Source organism: Nymphaea colorata, chromosome 2 (genome assembly GCF_008831285.2).
Source record: "Nymphaea colorata isolate Beijing-Zhang1983 chromosome 2, ASM883128v2, whole genome shotgun sequence".
NCBI classification, from domain to species: domain Eukaryota; kingdom Viridiplantae; phylum Streptophyta; class Magnoliopsida; order Nymphaeales; family Nymphaeaceae; genus Nymphaea; species Nymphaea colorata.
In genome coordinates, this window is record NC_045139.1 from 3477468 (window position 1) to 3496776 (window position 19309).

Genomic DNA, 19309 nt, shown 5'->3' on the forward strand with positions numbered 1-19309 from the left:
TCACTATATGTCAAGTTGGAAGTTCTAGAGTGGTTCAGCAACTTCATCAGGACTCTCTATTAGTAAGCATACTTAAAATTAATTGGCAATAATAAAATATGCTCCCACGATTTTTATATTACTGAAAAACATCTAAATTATGTACCATTGTTCATGATAAATGTTCCATTAGTTAAAGCTAGGTTTATGTCACAGAGTTAAGTTGGGCAACAAAAAACTACTAAAGAGTCCTAATATAAAGAATTTTATAATTCATTAGCTTGCATTGAATTAAATATTTCAACAAAGAATTTTGTTTTTGTGCATAAACTTTTTCAACAAAGCAAGGTTCAAAAACTTTTCGTGTTCGTCAAATGTCACCCTCTTTAGGCCCGCATTTGATGGCATCAATTATTTCTTTCATGTTATAAAGGTATTTCATGCTGCTAAATTTTCGAAAAAAAATGGTGAGGGCTGAAATCTTGAATTAAATTCTGAAAACGCAACGCGACACATTACAGAAAAAAGTTTTCCTTGAAATATTTTGCAGTGTGGAAGTTTAAATTCCTTTCAACAAATGCACTTAAAAAACTTCGGCCCTTATATATAAGTCTTGTAATGGTATGTATAACAATAATGATTGTTGGATTTGTATAAGTAAATGCAACGTGATAAGCATAATTGCACAGGAAAGATGCCCAATTTTGATGATTTGGTCTTTGGAGGGTTCTTTACTATTAAAAAAAATTTTGTTGTTCACGCAGTGTGGTTTAAAGATAAATCGGATCCCATATTCAAATCCATTTAGGCTTTGGATTTCATTATTTGGACATTGATGTTATTTTGGATTCGGACTCTTTTGCTTAATTGACCCAAGATCCAATTGATTCTTGAATTTACTAAACAAAAGGGTCCAAACCTAAAATAACATCAAAACCCAAATAATCAAATCCAAAGACTAAATGGATTTGAACATGGGATCCGATTGATCTTTAAACCACACTGCGTGAATACCAAAGTTTTTTAAAACTATATAAAGAACCCTCCAAAGACCAAACCATCTAAATTTAGCCTCTTGCGTGTGGAATTATGATTATCACGTTACATATATCTTAGGTCCAAATCTATCATAACATCAAAGCCCAAATAACCAAATCCAAAGGTTAACTGGATCCGAATCTGGAATCTGTCCATCTTTAAACCGCACTGCATCAGATATTGATTAGGCATGCAAGGGACGATTGGTCCAAGATCCGTCTCAGACAAGCAGCATTCATAGGATTGAGATTGAGAAAGCGTGTCCAAATCCCCAATTGACAATCCATTTCTCTTTATCTAGATTCTAAGAAACTTTTCAGTAAAAATTGACCACATGCTGCATTCTTTATGCCAGAATTTCTCAACTTCAAATTCGATGATGTCGACAAGCTAAAATCTAAAAGGGAAATTGGTCCCGTTTTAAATAAATCAAGACGAAGACGTAAATAAAATAGAGCCAAGCATGCATGCCCATCGATTCTTATATGAAGTGTGCTTGGATAAAATCATTTAGCCAAGAAAAGCAAAACCAGTTTTGAAGTTGCATGATGCTCCAAGAGCAATTTCCCAGTTCATCCTGTATTTCTAGATAAAACCTGGAGTATCAACTATCTGGAATTCAGCCCCTAGACATAGTGGCGACAAGTGAAAACCACTATGCTGTTGTGAAGTTCCAAGTTGGCAAATTTGTCTGCAAAAAGGCTTAAACTGGGGACCAAGAAGATCTTGGGGCTTTTCCCTTCACCAACTAAAGGGCAGTTCTCCTTTGGCTTATCCTGTGAATATCTCTACTGTGTATGTCTATCTGCATGTGCAGTCTGTTCATATGTGGGTGTATGTGCCTGAGAATTTACTTCCTTACCAGGAAGAACATTTAGGAAAAACTTATCTTAGCCACTTTAATGGTGAACAAATCCTGCAGCAGAATTGATCCTTGGGAGAGATTTCTCGATTCTCGTAATGCTACTGCAGGTAGATAACAGGTAGCAAGAGAGAAATTGTGAAAAGTTACTGAGGTACTGAAGATCTGGAATCAGGTTCCAGCAGTACCACTCTGTAAAAGGCCAGAGAACATTTAGGAAAAACTTATCTCAGCCACTTTAATGGTGAACAAATCCTGCAGCAGAATTAATTCTTGGGAGAGATTTCTCGATTCTCGGTAATGCTACTGCAGATAGATAACAGGTGGCAAGAGAGAAATTGTAAAAAGCTACTGAAGATCTGGACTCAGGTTCCAGCATTACCACTCTATGGTACCATATGCAGTATGCCTTTTTAATGGGATCGCAATGGCTTCAAGGAGCATAACATAACTGGTGGTCGAGACATAGTATCAAAATGAAAAGGTACATCGCTACCATCGCTGACACTCAAAAAGCCGAAGACCATAGAATTAAGGAAGGATTCATATGAGTGCTGCATCTTCAGTTTGTCATGGTGGTGTCGTCGTAAGGCTTAGCAGTAGGATGAAAGATTCATGGGAATCCCCGGCCTGTGTTTCTTTTTCCGGATCTGATCAGAGCTTTACATAGTATGTAAGACATGCACCATCTTTAGATCTCACGGGCGAAGAAATTAACTCGGATTCTGCAACAACCCACATAGATCCAAACTCTGACTCGATAAACCAGAGAGGTGAAAAAGAGAAAAAAGGGGTTTCTTCAATATGGGGGCAAGGCATATGTCAGCACTTAAAATTTTTTGGATTCTCCATTTGTGGCAACAAGGGCTTGCACGTGAACTGCCAAGATATTCATATTACAAGTAGCAGAGGAAGAAGACAAGGAACAGGCCATCATGATCTCATATGACTGATCCAAATTGATCTTGGTGCAAGGAGTGGAGGGGGCTCTCTCTCTCTCTCTCTCTCTTTCTTTAGTCCTTACTGCTGCTGCTGCTGCAGCTCCAGGGTTGCTTGTATGGTTATTATTGCAGAATCTTTGCCAGCTTTTGCATTGTGTGGCCGCTCTCTGGCTTTTCTCTCTCCCCACTTCCATGGCCGATGCTTGCTGGCCCACCACGCCTTCCATCCCAAGAGTGGGCTAACTTTCTTCGTCTCCTTCCTCTCTTCACCTTCCTTTCTCTCCTTCCTCTCTCCAGATATCTTGCAATTCTCTAGTTTTCCCTGTAAGCCCTTCAATTGATGCAGTAGAGAAGAAAATATCAGAGAGGGAGAAAGAGAAATCACATGCTCATTAGCAGAAACTCACACAAGCACCAAAGAACAGATATTCTCTGTTCCAAATCGGAACGCCATAGATGTTTTGCTGTTTGAGTGTACAGCTCCTATAACTCTAATCTGAAGAGGAACTATCTAATAGGCATGAATAAATAATTGAGGTACATTCTGGGCTTCACATTTGGCGGGAAGAATATTGGGCTATTGGAACATGTATTCTGAGAGCATATGATCCAAAAACACCACAGTGTTTGATAGCCTCGGATCTAATTACATGTAAAAAACCATAGATTTAAAGTTGAATGGGGGAAGGGGCTCTGACATTAAATCCACAGAACTGAGATCCTAATAATTCCAGGTCATTGTAGATTAAAGATCCATGTTAAAACAAACACACCCTTAATCTTATTTCGGGAAACATGATATAAGTATAAATGTTGTTCCTAAAACTAATAATCAGGCAATGTGGATAACCACATTATATTTCTTCAAGCCAAAACGTATCATTTTTTGAAATATATTGTAAGAATATGTGCTTCAATAATACAACGTTCTTCATATAGTATCATCGGTCCGAGTTCATTGGATTCGTCTAACATCTGTTGTCTCCAAGTGTTTGAGCAGGACTACTTTTGGTAGAGAAGGACAGTGAGCTCGGACCAATTAGAGCAAGATCTTTCATTATAGAACAGGTGTCCTCAAGACTAGCAGATCGGACACACACCGTCCTTGTACCAGAGTACTCGAGCAGCGGAACCTACGCTATCTCAAATCCGTGTTTGATGAGTGAAACATTCTTCACGTCATCATTTGCTTCAGGTGAAAGAACGATTGTACTTTAACCATGGCGACACGAACGAGAGAAATTCCCTGATGACTACAACTTCTGCCTTGACGCCTATCTATGTGTTAACATGAGGGTGTACGGAAAAAGACAAAGTATTAAAAATCTAGATGTCCGACTTTTTGTCACGGTCAAGCTGTCCAGGGAGAAGAACAACCACGATTACTTGTCCTGCCATCAAACATCTCGACGGAGTGAAAAATACGTAGGTGGAAACTGATCCCACCACCACTTGGCCTCGAGATATTCTCATCCTATAAAACGAACTGCACCACCATGGCATGTTTGCGACTTGCGACATGCACACTTTCAAGTGATATCTTGTCACCCTTTTACTTAAATGCATGCTACGACTATTTTGTCTCCTCATTCAATGCAGAAAATAACCAGTATAGTCATGACGTTATTTTTTTTATAGAAGATAGAAGCTCTTTCTCTCTTTCTTTCTTTTTCTCTCTCTCTCTTTCTTTCTTTTTCTCTTTCTCTCTCTTTCTCTCTCTTTCTTTTTATATATATATATATATATATATATATATATATATATATATATATATATATATATATATATATATATATATATATATAGTGAGTGAGTGAATGGATGAATAAATGATGATTGACTATTTAAAGACTATTTAACCAGAGTTATTTAGTTGAAGCGTATAAATTAAAATAAAAACAAAAAAAATACAAACTAATATTAAATAACGAAAATGTCTATTTGTTTTTGTTTTTTTCTTAATTGTTTATCATGTTCGATTAAATGGTATCAAATGATTAGGTTAATTATTTATCTTGTTCGATTAAACTGTATCGAAAACGTATTCCTGAGCTTAATGCGTGAAAACAAATGGTTAGGTGATTATAAAAAATCATATCACCATTTAATTTTCTTTAATATATATATATATATATGAGAGAGAAAGAACTTTGAGAAACCTAGACAGTGATTGATGGATGTGCTTGGTTGTTATTTTCTTAGCGATGTAAGTTTGTCTTTTTTTACACATTTCCAAAGCATTTAAAGGACTTTGTTTTCTTCTTCTCGTGGAGATTTCATCAATTATTTGTGCTGTGGAAACATGTCCATGCTGCCGTACTGCCGATCGATGGATCCAGGTCATTTTCACGGTTTCACCTTTTAAGTTATTTTTTCTCCAATTGAAATCCATAATGACCGAACTAAAGGGCTCCATAAATACGAAAACAAAAAGACAAATTGCAATTATGATAAACATGTGCCACTTTTATTAATAAATTAATTACAAAATCAAGCTTACCTTTGACAATATCTCATAAGATTTTGTAACACCCACGAGTGATAAACATATTAAGGCTCTGTGGTAAATAAAACACGAATTTACCATAAAGATTGAAGCATATTTGCGAACACCTAATTCTAATGTTACACAAATGTTCTCTAATGTTTTCACATAATATTTCAACTGTCAAACAACCCATAATGTACAAAGGATCATTTTAAAAAATAACTGCACTTTTACCAAAAGAATCATATCCAATGTTGAAAAACATATCAAAATGACTAAACAGCAGGTTACTGTTTAGGGCATGTGAAGTATCCAAGCTTCGTTTAATAATAGTACTTTTTCTATGTCAGAGCTAATAGTCAACCGAAATAATTGATCTACATATGATTCTGCACATTTTTTACATCTTTCTTCCAATTTTATCCCCTAAGGCATCTCCTTTGCAGCACAAGACTCCAAAATTTTACCGTACATCTTTATATATATCTCTTCATGAAGTTAATTACTAAGAAAATAATGTAAAAATGACAATAAACAACTAGATTTATATAAGGGGCATGATAAAGTAATCTTACCTCTGCAGCTGCTTTGGATTTTGGTGTCACATGAAAAATGAAACATCTCCTCCCAGTTAATCTAAAACTCTCTGCTCTATTTTCTTCTACTGCAGCTGATGTGATGCTTGGGCTACTAGAACTGCAATCCAGTGGAGTAATTTGAGTCCCCACATCTCTCATCCGTGACCCATTTCTTCCCTTCAATTCTTCTACATCATACATTCATGATATAAATGAAAACATAAACACATCCACATGCATACTTACAGATTTACATTCATCGATAGCACAGAAAAAGAAGAAGAAATTAACAATGGAAGATCGATTCGAACCTGAAGCAGTGACTTCTTCGATTGCAGGGATGGAGAGGGGCTTGGACTCCTGAGGACCATGAGAAGGAAAGGAGAGAGGAGCAGACTTGAAAGTCCTGGTTAGGACTGGCACTGTCCGGGAACGCTGTTCGGCCCATGTCTTGGTAGCCAGAGAGGAGGAAAGGCATTGGATTGGCACTTCACCAGACAGTGGATTGCAGATGTACCTCTCTGCTTCATCCCACTTTGAGTTCAGGAACCTCCCTTCCAAGTACCTCATTGATGCCATGCTCTCCCTTGCTGATCCACATCTTGCCTGCTGTAAGGCTACTCTTTTTTTCATCACCACCCACATGGTACAGAACAGGAATTACAACAGTGGAACAACCACATACAGTGATGCATTTATATGTGTGTATATGGGCATACATACACACATGGAACATGCATGCATACTGTATTATGTTAAGGTACATATTTATCATCTTTTTGGCTAGAACTTGGAACTTTTATCCCTATCTCACTCACTGGAGAAGTCTGTCATTTCTAGGAAGATGATGCAAATGAAGGGTGTGCAGCCAAATATGCAAGTATATTTGCAGAAAACTTACCTTTTAGGGCCTCTGTGAAAGAGTAGGTTGACGGGTCAATGTGGCCTACGGAAAAAAAGAATGGGAATTAACAAGGAGAAGAAGAAATCCAGAGAGAGAGAGAAGGAAACAGATGGTGGGTAGGCCGTAGATTGATGGCTACCTTTAGGAATATAACCAGGTGAAGATGTCGCACTGGAGAGGCTGTAATGGCGGAAAGATCTGGACTCCCTGAAGCTCTTGATAGTGGCCGCAGAGAGGTGGGTGATTGCTCTGCCTGACTCGCTTCCATCCCCTGTAATGCATGCCTGCAGCAGCAAACCTTCATCTCGAAATCTTGAATGTTTGACACCATGATCCATATCTCAATGCACACACAGAGAAAGAGAGAGAGGGAGACCGAGAAACAGAGAGAGAAAGAGAGAGAGAGTCTGAAGGTGGGGGTAGAGAGAGAAGAGAAGCAAATGACCAGAAAGTTATCCCACTTTTGGCTTTTAAATTCAATTTCTTGATTGTTGACATGATTACCATGCAGGAGCAGGAACAGCGGGCTTGGGATGCTGCTGCTGTCTCAATTTTGTCTGTGTCGTTGGGTTGTTTTCTTCCTGGCTTACCTGCACAGCAGGGCCGGAAACTTTCTCATATAAAAAGTTGTGCCGCTGGAAGGAACATCGCCCGATCCGACTTGGCTCCCATGAAGTCGTCTCGGCCAGCAAAAGCCGTGTCGGTGGGGTCTCACTTTGTATGTATGATCACTGTTCTTCTTGTCTTGTACAGTGAAAAACTATATGTTTACCCACAAAATGCCAACATTGAATCACATTGGAGCAGTACTACCAAGATTGACCTCGGCGGATCGTTTTAGTTCGCTTTAGAGGTCATTTGGCAGTCGAAACTGAATGTTTCATGAGTCTCTGTTAAAGATTGGAGCAAATTCATATAACACTTACAAGGTATTTTTTCTGCCGAATAATCTCTTAGTTAACATAAAATGCATCCCATGTTAGAGATAAGGTGATTTGAGATCTTGGGATATCAGATTTTAGAATTGAAAGATGCAAAGGTTACATGACAATCTATATATATATTCATCTCCAGTATGTGAATATGTAGTGTATTAAGAAGACCTAAAAGCATGAATTCTAAAATTTATAGTTCAGTAATCACTTTCTATCTTAGGTTTTGAGTAATCAAACACCCTTTGATTGAACTAACTAATAACAAACTCGAGTATTAATTTGACATTTACATACTTACATGGCCTGACTGCTCATGTACAAGTTTCAGGTCCTCATTTTCAGGCATCATTTGTCTCGGAGCAGGTCAACTTAGACCTAACCAGGCTCAGTCCGAGCTACGCCTCGAGCCAACTTGTGCTACTCTGACTACTATGCTTTAGTTTGGTAGTTTTCAAAGCTTGTTGACCTTGGAGGCTTAACTTCAACGTGAAAAGCTAGCCAAGTGTTCCTTTATGTCAAATCATTGTGAATAGATCTAGCAAGAAGACAACCATCTCATAAAGTTAAAAGCAGATTGATTGATTGATTTTTTATTCTGTTTATGACAAAAGAAAAATAAGGGTGTGTACCCAAATGATGAATTATACTTAGAGATCTTTGGCAACAACTAACACAGTACAATATGGGGTTCTTAATTTATGGCTATGAAATCTGCAATTTGTTAGGATTATGAATTGCAGAGAGCAAATCCTTGCATTTAAGATTTGGATTAATCGAAAGCTTCCAATGAATTCTTATGCATAAATTAAGCCAACTCCTGGCCAATTCAGATCCACCCGAGTCAGGACCAGACCCGGTTCAGCAGTTCCGGGTCATGGGATCGAGACAACTTGGGAAGGGTGAGGGGACTCTACTTTTCTCATATTTGAACGAAAATGACGCAAAGAAATGTGGGCATAGAGGGGAGTTGCAAGGAAATCACGGTAACAGCTCGACGCTCATCTCAGCCTTTGATTGTGGCTCACAAGCATTTGTATTGTTATGGGGATTTTTGTACTGGGAATATTGCAAGCCGGTAGTACTTGTAAGACAATCATGCATGTTATTGGGACCCCAAAAGGTTCTTCAAGAATTTGACATGCAATCATGCCCATTTTATTTTGTAGCTATATATATATATATATATACATATATATATATATATATATATATATTTCTTCGTATCCAAGTTCGATAAAGAAATCCTCCATCCTTTTTTATGGCACAAAAAATGCATCTTAATTGAAAAAAAACGTGTTAAGTACGTGAAAAACAAGTCAGTCTTATAAAACGGTAATTAGATACATCTTTTAAAAAAACATTAGAAAATGAAAAACATAAAAAAAATTGGCATCATATGCATTTTTTTGCATTTTATTATTTTCTATTTTTTATAATTTTCAGGATTTATTAAATGTTTTATTTCTAAAAAAAATTTATCGACAGTTTTTCGAGATATTCTCGACATATACAACTTTGTCATATTATATCTGAGAAATTCCTCACCGTATAATAGTCATACATGATATTTTTGAGATATATAACTTTGTCATATTATACCCAAGAAATTTATCGCCGTATAATACCCATACATGATATATGTAACAATGCTTTATACTCATTCATCCGATGCAATGCATAAAATGAAACTGAACTCAATATGATCAGATTTCAGTTTATAGATATAAAGGACAAGGTAAATCTAGTGGATGCCAAACATTAATGCAAAGTTAAAATCTGAGAATTATTCATTAAAACATAATGATCTCATTGGTATTAGTGACCAGTTTATGGTATGGTGACAGTTTAGTTATAATCCTTTAGTGACTAACTTTTAAATTTAATCATCCTGCAACTATTATATACATATATAAAACAAAGGGTTTGGCACCGACACATTATGGGGTTATTCTTTTATATATGAGAATTACAAAAGCAGCTTAACATTAGAATTATTCAGAAAGAACTTCTTAACACTTGAAAAATTATGGATGACCGCCTAAATTTATAAAATAACTATGAAACGAGTCCTCGGTTTATATAAAGGCTTTTTTGCCCAAAAGAAACAAAAAAAAAAGTTTCTGTAAGGTTTCGAATAAGTTTTCTCTATTTTCTTCTTCGAAGAGGACGAGCAGCAAAATACATATGGTATTAAAGGCTCGCAACTGCGTGTGAAGGCCATGAAAGAAGGCATGTCCTTCGTCATAGGCCTTTTCTTTTATAAGTCACCATGTTCAGAAGCATCTTACTGTCATTAATTCAATTGTCATATGTTCCCCTTGCTGTCCAAGCAAAAAGAATGTTGAAGATGCTTCAAATGCCCTTTTGCCTACAACACCAATATTTTATCAGCTTTGTTTAGGTAGACTTGATAAAGTTTTATATGAAACGTTTGAAGTTTTCATACCAATTGCTTGTTAACATGAGTGTAAGAGATTCGAAACGATTTGTTCATAAATTTTTACAATTTTAAACCCAAAAAAAAGTGTAAAAAATGATCTTAGCCCATTGATGATATCCACTTTGATGTGTTTTTTTTTTTAATGTTCATTTAGGAGAAACCACTTTGAGCATAAAGCTTAAGGTTCTGGCTTGATTTGGGGCCTGAGTGAATCCGCAGTATACCCTTCAACTTGAAGGTAGTGCTTGTCATCATTTACGGCCCAAAAGAATAAAAATGACACATTGTGGCCTATTAGGCTGACCAGGCGGTCCTGATAGGCTGCCCACTATCGGAGTGAGGCCCACCCCCTCTCTTCTAGCGTGTGCCCTTCTTGCTGGAAGCCCACTTGGCTGGGTCCCCACGGGCCTGCCAGAAGGCGAGGGGGAAGCTTTAGGAAAGAGCAAAGCACCATAGAAGGGAAGATGAGAGAAGGGAGCCCTAGAGTTAGGGTTCACACTCTTCATAGATATATATGCCTTTGCATATATTGTGCATGCACGCACATACATATGTAAGTATTATATTTTCAACTAGTGACCAACTAAATTTTATATTGGTAAAGACAAGTCAAGAAAGGATGTTGCAATAGAACCCAACAATGATTGACTCTTGCCCTTACCAATATTGAAGTTTTGATCTTCTTCAACTTAATTCAACTTAAATCACTTCAATTCTGCTGACTTTGTATTTATCATAAGAGGAACTTAAATCACTTCAATTCTGCTGACTTTGTATTTATCATAAGAGGGGTGGGCATGAAGAGTGTCTCCATGCCCTTCTTATGCTCCAAACCAAGTTCATCAACCAAGTTTAAGGCGTGTACGTGGTATTGGATCTGATTCAGGGTCGAAACCAGATCCAAACCAAGTTTGTATTGGATCTCATTCAGGGTCGAAACCAGATCCAGTCCATCTGTAAAAAGTTAAACTTTTCTCACCCGTCAAAGTTTGCCACCGTCAAGTTACATAAATGATAAGCAAAACATTTATTATATGTTACTTTATTATTTAAGCTTTTATAGATACAAGACTAAAAAACGAACTCTTCCACCCAAGTGTCAAAATTTTGAAGTTTTTGAGTCAAAATTTTGAAGTTTTTGTGAAATTAATAATAATAATAATAATAAATAGTCTTCCCGCACCGCCGCACCAATAAATTTTGAGATGTGCCGCTCCGGCACCCGCACCCCGCACTCTGGTAACATAGCAGGTAGGAGTTTTCGCTCTCTTGTTGGATAGAAAGCACATTGTTGAAGAATCAACAGGACTACCTCGCTCCATTTTATTTGAATAAAAAATATATGTATACAAACTTTTATATGGACACTCTCTTCTGTCATATTCAAACATCATCCCATAGAACATGCAAATAAAAATGTTTAAAAAATTATAACTTGAATCATTTTCCACAGTGGACCTTTCCCTTAGACGATCCAACTCTCACCAAATATACGGTTGCCATGTGAAAACCTAAAATTATGCATGTTTTTTGCAATGCTGTTGAAGATGGAGCAGCCACTTTTTGGAAAATGAAAAAAAAAAGTGGGGACCAAATCTTGCACAAGCCGCCCCAGTACTTAGGAAGGACCACAGTATGCCTCTTTCTAACGATGACTGGTGAGAGTGACTTTTTTTTTTTTTTCTCTTTGTGAGGAAATTTGAATTCTTAAACTTTGCACTTCTTTCTTCATTTATTCTGCAAAATTTAAACGTTAGCATTTCTCTTCATTTATAGCCAATGATAGTGTTTAGCTAAAAGTAAACTTTTCGAGTGAGCAAGAGGATAACTCGGCCTACCTTTCAGAAAAGAAGGCCAAGTTGTCCCTTCCCTTTCCCATGCTTTCCGGGTTTAGGGTGGCTTCGGCGCCTAGGGTAATATCATGCTCTACCTTTATAGGGCACGGCGAGTGTTCTTTGACTATAAGCCTACATAATTTCAATTTGATAGAACTTTTCTGGCAGCTCAGTTGGTTAAGTTAATGAAAGCTAGGGTTTGCTCCAATCTTAGGCTGCAGCATAAGAGTAGAGCTCCAACCTGTTTTGCTTTCTTTACTCAGCAGTGTTCCTGAATCGGAAACACATGGTACAAGAGTATTCTTTCTTCTTGGTGAAATCTACAGTTGTATCTACCAAATTAGGAGCACTTATAAGCATACTGATCAAATTTGCTGTCGAAGTTAATAGTGAACAGTAAGAAACACTTTTGGAAGAGTAGCTAGGTACAATGCTTCCAATATTCCAATAAATTGTGAAAGAAGCAGCATAACAAATCACATTTCCAAATCAGCTTTCTAGAGGATTCAGTTTTAATTGAGAGAAGGGATTGAGAACATTTACATGTGTGTGTGTGTGTGTGTACACCTGTGTACATGCACACTCTTTCCAAAAGAAGGTGAAATTTCAGGGTAGAGGTTAGGAACGGACCCGTAATTTTTTTTTTCTTACCAGATCGGAAATTTGGAAAGGAACTTCTAAACTTTTTTTCACATTTGTCAAATTATTTGTTTTTTAAAAATGTCAACTAGTATATTTTCTATTTTCAAAATCTTGAGGGGGACAGCTATGGCCCTCGCCAATCCCTTTGTCTCCGTGCAAGCCAGGGTCTTCGAGCGGATACAAGGATGTCTAGTCTTAGGGCTCGTTTGACAAATGGAACATTATATAACTGATTTATGAATACGGCCCAAAGCTTGGGGTAGATTTATGGAATACATTTTTAATGTAGTCCACGAATCTACTCCAAAGCTTTGGGTCATATCTATGAAACTATTACACTTTCTTCTATCCGCCAAACCGACCCTTAAAGTATAAGTTTTCATGTTTTGCATGAAACTTGAATCTTTCAGTAGAATTCTCAGCTGTCTTCACATATTCTCTCAGAATTTTAGACATGATACATCCAAGTGTAGTGTTCTTAACCAATTGGGACCAATCCATGCACTTGCTCTACAATATAGTGTGAAAATGGCTGGTCATGCTTGTGTAAAAGGCAATGTTAGCATGCATCATATGGAAAACATCACATTTGCACCACAACATGCAAGCCAAGTGTGTGCCCAACTGGGGCATGCCATCCACATGACAAGTCACAGGGCTGCATGTGATATATGCCCATTCATGCATAGTGCATTTGGATTTTTGCTTGTCCTGGCTTGGTGGCAACTACCATCCATGAGTCATCATCATCAACATCAAGGGTCATCCATCAATCAAGAGGAAGAAGGACCACCCATGTCCTACATATGCCAACAAGAGATGGTTCTTTAGCGTCTATTTTGTGATAAGAATCAGTGTAGGGCATAGGCTGTGGGGTCAAAGGCCATGTGATGCAGCTCATCAAGGTGACTCACTTTGATAAAGAGTTAATGTAGAAGATGATGAGTGACTGGATATACTCTTCTCTCTTATGAAAGGGATAGCAGAATATGTGGAGCAGGAGAAGTGGAATTGGAAAGGAAGTTAAAATCAGGTAAAAGAATTCAACTTGGAGAAAACCAACCTAGCGAATGCTTTAGTTCGTTGTCAATTCCAGTCTCATTAAGGCACATAAAAAGAAAATTCCAGTTTTCAAGTTATTCTTTTCATTTTTCAATAGCCAAGATATTAGAAAAAAGAAACCGGTGAATTTAAAATTAAGAAATTATTTCTTTAGTTTGGTTTTTACAAGTTCTAGTTATATGGATGAACTTTACGTTTGATCGATGAACTTATATCTGGTTATATAAATATGATAGTATATTGGTATCTAGAATATGATAGTATATTGGTATCTAGGGGCAAAAAGAGGCTTTTTTTTCAGGGGCGGACTAAAGGGTTCAACCAAACTGTTTTTAGGCAATATTTGTAGTCTCAAGTGAAATTATTTTCAGTTAAAAACTGTGAAAAGAAGCTCCGGCAGCAAAAATGGCTGAGTGGCCGTCACTAATCTTCCATATTTTCACACTCACTGGTTTGAGTTAAGGGTGAGCAACGGCCCTATCCAGATGGGACATCCGGCAGGGGCGAAGCCAAGATTTTCTTCAGAGGCGGGCCGGCAGTTCGACCTCTGAATCCGGGTAGGGCCAAACGGAATTATAATACAAAAAATACCTTATGCAATTAAAAAATATTATTTTTTTCAATGTAAAAAAAAAATTCATTGGCTGAGGTGGAGCCATGGCCTAGGCGGCCCCCCTTCCCTCCGCCCCTGACGTCGGGTACCCGACCTGTGACGGACGGGAGCGTCACCAATCTCCCATATTTTCACACGGACGGGAGCGTCACCAATCTCCCATATTTTCACACCCACTGGTTTCAGTTAAGGGTGAGCAATGGGCCCTGTCCAGATGGGTCGTCGGATACCCGATCAGGCCAGGCTTGGGTTGCTATTTGACATTCGGTCCATATATTTAAAAAAAAAACTCTCGGGGCTGGATTTGCCCGAGCTGGGTATGATGCCAGCTCCTTTAAAAAAATTTTGTGTGCCACTTATGGCTCTTTCTGATATATTAAAAAATGCGACGTTAAGAGTTTGAAATATGAGTAGAACTGGCAGATATGAAATTGATGGTCCATACCAACCCGATAACTAAGCACACTGGGCTTGGGTTGCTACCAAACGCTTTGAGCTAGCCCGAACCTGACTTTGTCGAGCCTTGGCCATGGCCAGGCCAGCCCAATGCCTAGCCCTAGTTTCACCACATATTTCACATAAATTCAAGGAACAGGTGCTGGATGGTAAAATGAATAAAATGCCCTGAAGCTTAAAAAGAAAGAGGCTCATATAAAGACAAAACTTGAAAGAAACAAAGCACTTTTTTTTAATGACAAAGTTGCCCCTCATGCGGTCACATTATGTATAAGCCACCAAAGGTAATTTCCAATTATTAGTTTCCCTAACTCCCAGTGATTATACAAGAAACAGGAGAAGAGAATAAAACCTTCAGAAAAAGTTGAAAAGGGCAACCAAAATCTTGGTCAAGAAGAAACTGCTTCATTGTACGGAAAGATGTGTGGGAAAAGTTTCCCAGGATAAGGATTTGGTAACATTTTGTCAGAAAAATTACCAAACTTCATGTTTTTGTTGTGACTTTTCTTGGTATCACCAAACAAAATAATGGTGAAGCCTTTGTGTCCCACATTCTTTTGTAATGATAAACTCGTGAAATTTCCTCCATGATTGAAACATGTCATGGTCAGGTCGACTTGGTAGCCTGCTGCAATTCTTGTTATATCATTTCACAGAATCTCATAAAATATAAATTAATGATATATATATATATATATATATATATATATATATATATATATATATATATATATATATATATATATATATATATATATATTCAAAATTGGATATATAGAAGCATGCCCTTCATTTCAAGGCTATTGGAAACTGAAGAAATATTAAAAGTATAAAAAAAATAAAATTACTAAGGATGATCAACATTGTATTTGGAAAGCCTGGCCGGAGCTGAGAGACTTTGTTGCTTAGCCGACAGGGAAAATTGGATGCTAGCTAAGTACCCATTTTTGGGGCCAACTCATAGTCTATTTACTATGGATTTTAAATCCACAATGCTTAGATCTACTGCATATTTAAAATGGGTTCAAGAAAATTTAGATGTCAGAACAGGATCTCATATCCAAGGCTATCAAACACACCCATGAGTTTTCTTAGTTTGCATAAGTAAGCTAAAGCATATATAAGTTGCAATGCCTCTGCTTGGTAGAAAATAACTCAAAGTGGGTAAGAAATAAGATTAGTTTATATAGTAGTTGGCAAACTCACCAATCCAACTCCCAAGTTGTCAGAGTCGGCTCGGATCTCCATTTACTGGGTCACGAATCAGGGCCTTCCGAGCGAGCTAGGATCATCACCTGTAGGGGCCTTGGCCGCCCCAGAAAAAAAAATTACAAATTTTGAAACAATAATTCGGCCTCCCTCATGATAAATTTCTAGCTCCATCCCCGACTAACTGCATATTTTTTTTTATTGTGCATTGTTGGATACTTAAGTTTATTAATTTTTCAATTGTAAAATGTAACAAATTTTACTAAATATATGCAAACACGTATGTTACATCTTATTCAGGTCTAGTTGATTTACTTATCTTCTTCATCTACTTGTAGAAAAAAATGCACTACAAAAACTTATGATCTCGATCAAGCAAAGTGTTGTTGAGCCAACTCTCTTACCGGGTGACCCAGTCGTTAACCGATCCGAGTCCGAGTCATGGGTTTACCAACTATGATTTATATTAATGTGAAATTTTGATTTTCCTTGTTGGTTTGATTTAAACAAGAAGTTTGTGTAAAATCACAAGTTATATTAATGTGAAAAAATTATTTTCCTTGTTGATTTGATTTAAACGGCGCAGTTTATATAAACTCATAATGAATTAACGCGTCTTACTGCTCGCCCTTCACGTCTCTCTCGTAAACCGTCTGATTATTATTCTCGTAATTGGATTTTCCACCACCATTACGCCAATGAAGCTTACAGTTTAGACAATTAGGATCATCTAACATCTAATTTGCTGCAATCTACCTCTTTTATTCCAATATATATGAAAAAAATATTTTCTTTTTGCTATTACAAATTACTTTTGGCATACGTACACAGATCAATCACCAGTAACGATGCATTACATCTCCATTCAAGTATCTACGACTGAGATTCCACACCAACTTTAACATTTTTTAACAAATAAAGCTTAAGACCGTGATCTACATGTAACTGATAATCTACATTTCACTTTATCGTTTTATTTCCTTGTGAATAAATGTAGTTTTGATAGATAACCTTCACGATCCAAACTACCATAAAAATTTGTATTAAATTTTACTGCTTACTACTTATTGGCTATAGATGCACACATAAGAATGGGGAATACCTACATATACTACATCATTAACTATAGAGGCAGGAGCGAAGCCAGGATTTTTTTGAGGAGCGGGCCAAACGGTCCACGGGTCGGGCCAAGAGGAGCAACCGGTCAGACCAAACTAAAAAAATTTGATTTTTTTAATATAATTTTTTTTTCTTGCGCTCAGCCGAGCCATGGCCCCCTTGTGTAGAGGTAAGGGAGGGAGACACCCCCAAGAGGCGAAGCCCCTCTCCCTTTTCCCCTGCATACCTGGGTTCAAAGTAAATAGTGCTAAAGAAACTCAATATCTCTTCTCCTCAGCCGATGCAAGACTAGCGAAAATTTTGATACTTGTATTATTGTGCAAGTGGATATGTTAGTTTTTAGCAATCATTTTTTGGAATCCTAGAGAGGGGTTGGTGCACTGCAAGAGTTGGCAGGTGGCCAGTCTCTATTTCGAGTTCTCAGAATGTCAACTATTTGTGCTGTAAAAGTAATGCATGCACCGACATATAAGTTGAAGCATTGGATAAGACTCCAAAAACAAACGTAGTAGTCTTTGAAGGTGAGGTGAAGAGTGAGAGATTTGGCTCTTTTGTTGGGTGGTAGGATGAATACTCCTCCTGCTCAACCAATAATTACTTGTTAAAAATGATATATAAACGATTTTAAGGTGCATGTGAAAGCATACAAAATTTGAAGGAGAGAACATAACGTTGATTAAAACTTATTTAAATTTGGACCAAAGTTCCAAAACCATTTGTTTCATAATGAACAAGTTACTCGAAATTTTTATTTTTTTTATTATTTGCATTTTTTGAATTCCTCTTTTTCAGGATAAAAAAAATCCATCTTGGTTAATACTTGAAAAAAATGGCAAAAAAAACTAGGAATAATATTGGTGACGATAGTTTAATCTATGAAGTAGCTCTCTGCACAAAAATTTTGGGAATATCCGATTAAGGAATTAGATCCGATCATATTTAAGATTTAACTTTGAGCAAATATCCTATATCCAATGCCCTTAGATTTTGAAAATTGGCAGATTCTAGTCAAAATTAGGATTTAAATTTTAATATTAAATTTAAATTCAGATATGACTCTTCTTTGCTGATATGAGAATCTAAATATGTAAATCTTCTAAAAAGTAGATTTTTTATTAAAAGTATATTTGATTTGAATCTAATCCATTGACATCTCTAGTTTAAAGTATAATAAAAAGTAAGATAAAAAATGAAATTTACCTTTATTTTTCTTTTAAATTATAATAAGCAATTTCCTCTGGAATGAAACTCGTTCTAATATCATTGTTTTGTTTTATGTTTTGATGCATTGTAGTGGTATCATTAACGCACATATTGACCATGTTTGCTGGTCAAATATTTAATAAGAGCCACGCTCACATAATATGAAGAAAATACTTATTGCCAGAATATTGGATAACACCCTTGCTAACTTTTTTGAAATATTTCACTTGAATTTTTTAAGTTCAAGTCATAGTTTCTTGGTTGATGGGGTGAAATTTGGTGTTCATAGATGACTTTGAAGGTGAAAGAGAAACTTGTTAGTTTAACTTTTTGTGCACAAATTATTGTGAGACGTTAAATGATAAATTACATTTGTTATATTGGTTTCTATTTTTATGTCAGTAAGAAATTTCAGTTGACATTGCAACATTTAGTTTAAACTCTGATTGGATGCCAAAAAAAACTTGTGAAAAAGAAAATAAAAAGTAAAAAAAAAAAAACATTTTTGGGCTCCGGAAACAATCCGGATGCACAATTTTAAAAATATATATATAAAATATAAAAAAAAAGCCACTCAAAGCTAATATCTGGAACCTAACAAATAAAACGAAGTGGAATTTTTGCAAGCATTAAATAAGAAACGTTCTAAAATCTCTATTTTACAATGTTAGAGCTCAATATCACTTTAAATATCAATATAATGTTTGATATCATACTCTTGAGAGCCCAAGAAAATTATATGTGTACTGATGCTGTCATAAGCAAGGAACGTATAGAAAGAAGGCTCTGAAGTAAGGCTTGATGTTCGAGATTAATTCTCAGTTAAAAATTCAAAAACAATATTCTAATTTTAACAAAAGATTCAATTTTAAAGCCAAACTGATCAGCTAAATACAATGCAGCAGCCAATTAGAAAACCTTTACGAATAAACAATTTGCATTTCTTGCCCACAAAAGAATGGGCTTCAAATAATGTTCATAACGTGCATATTCTTATTGACCAAA

General features: G+C 36.5%; 2 protein-coding genes across 5 annotated transcripts; one reads left to right on the forward strand and one right to left on the reverse strand.

Moving 5' to 3' along the window:
- Positions 1 to 2802: 2802 nt before the first annotated feature.
- Positions 2803 to 7374, reverse strand: LOC116246808 (uncharacterized). 3 transcript variants are annotated; one of them, XM_031618680.2, is made up of 6 exons: positions 7295 to 7374; positions 6930 to 7074; positions 6788 to 6832; positions 6198 to 6503; positions 5884 to 6074; positions 2803 to 3151 (listed from the first exon to the last, which is right to left on the reverse strand). In XM_031618680.2, the coding sequence occupies exons 1-6, from the start codon at positions 7295 to 7297 to the stop codon at positions 2900 to 2902; spliced, it is 942 nt and encodes a 313-aa protein (XP_031474540.1). In that variant the 5' UTR covers positions 7298 to 7374; the 3' UTR covers positions 2803 to 2899. The 3 variants fall into 3 exon arrangements, with proteins under 3 accessions (XP_031474540.1, XP_031474538.1, XP_031474537.1); XM_031618678.2 differs by lacking the exon at positions 7295 to 7374 and having other exon boundaries at positions 5884 to 6071; positions 6930 to 7267; XM_031618677.2 differs by lacking the exon at positions 7295 to 7374 and having other exon boundaries at positions 6930 to 7266.
- LOC116246810 (uncharacterized) lies at positions 6512 to 7690 on the forward strand. Of its 2 annotated transcripts, none has more exons than XR_004170755.2 (2): positions 6512 to 6646; positions 6727 to 6831. XR_004170755.2 is itself a non-coding variant. In XM_031618681.1 (2 exons), exons 1-2 carry the CDS (start codon positions 6530 to 6532, stop codon positions 7629 to 7631), a joined length of 447 nt encoding a protein of 148 aa, XP_031474541.1. In that variant the 5' UTR covers positions 6512 to 6529; the 3' UTR covers positions 7632 to 7690. The 2 variants fall into 2 exon arrangements, 1 of the variants encoding a protein (XP_031474541.1); XM_031618681.1 differs by lacking the exon at positions 6727 to 6831 and adding an exon at positions 7302 to 7690.
- The last annotated feature ends 11619 nt before the right edge of the window (positions 7691 to 19309 follow it).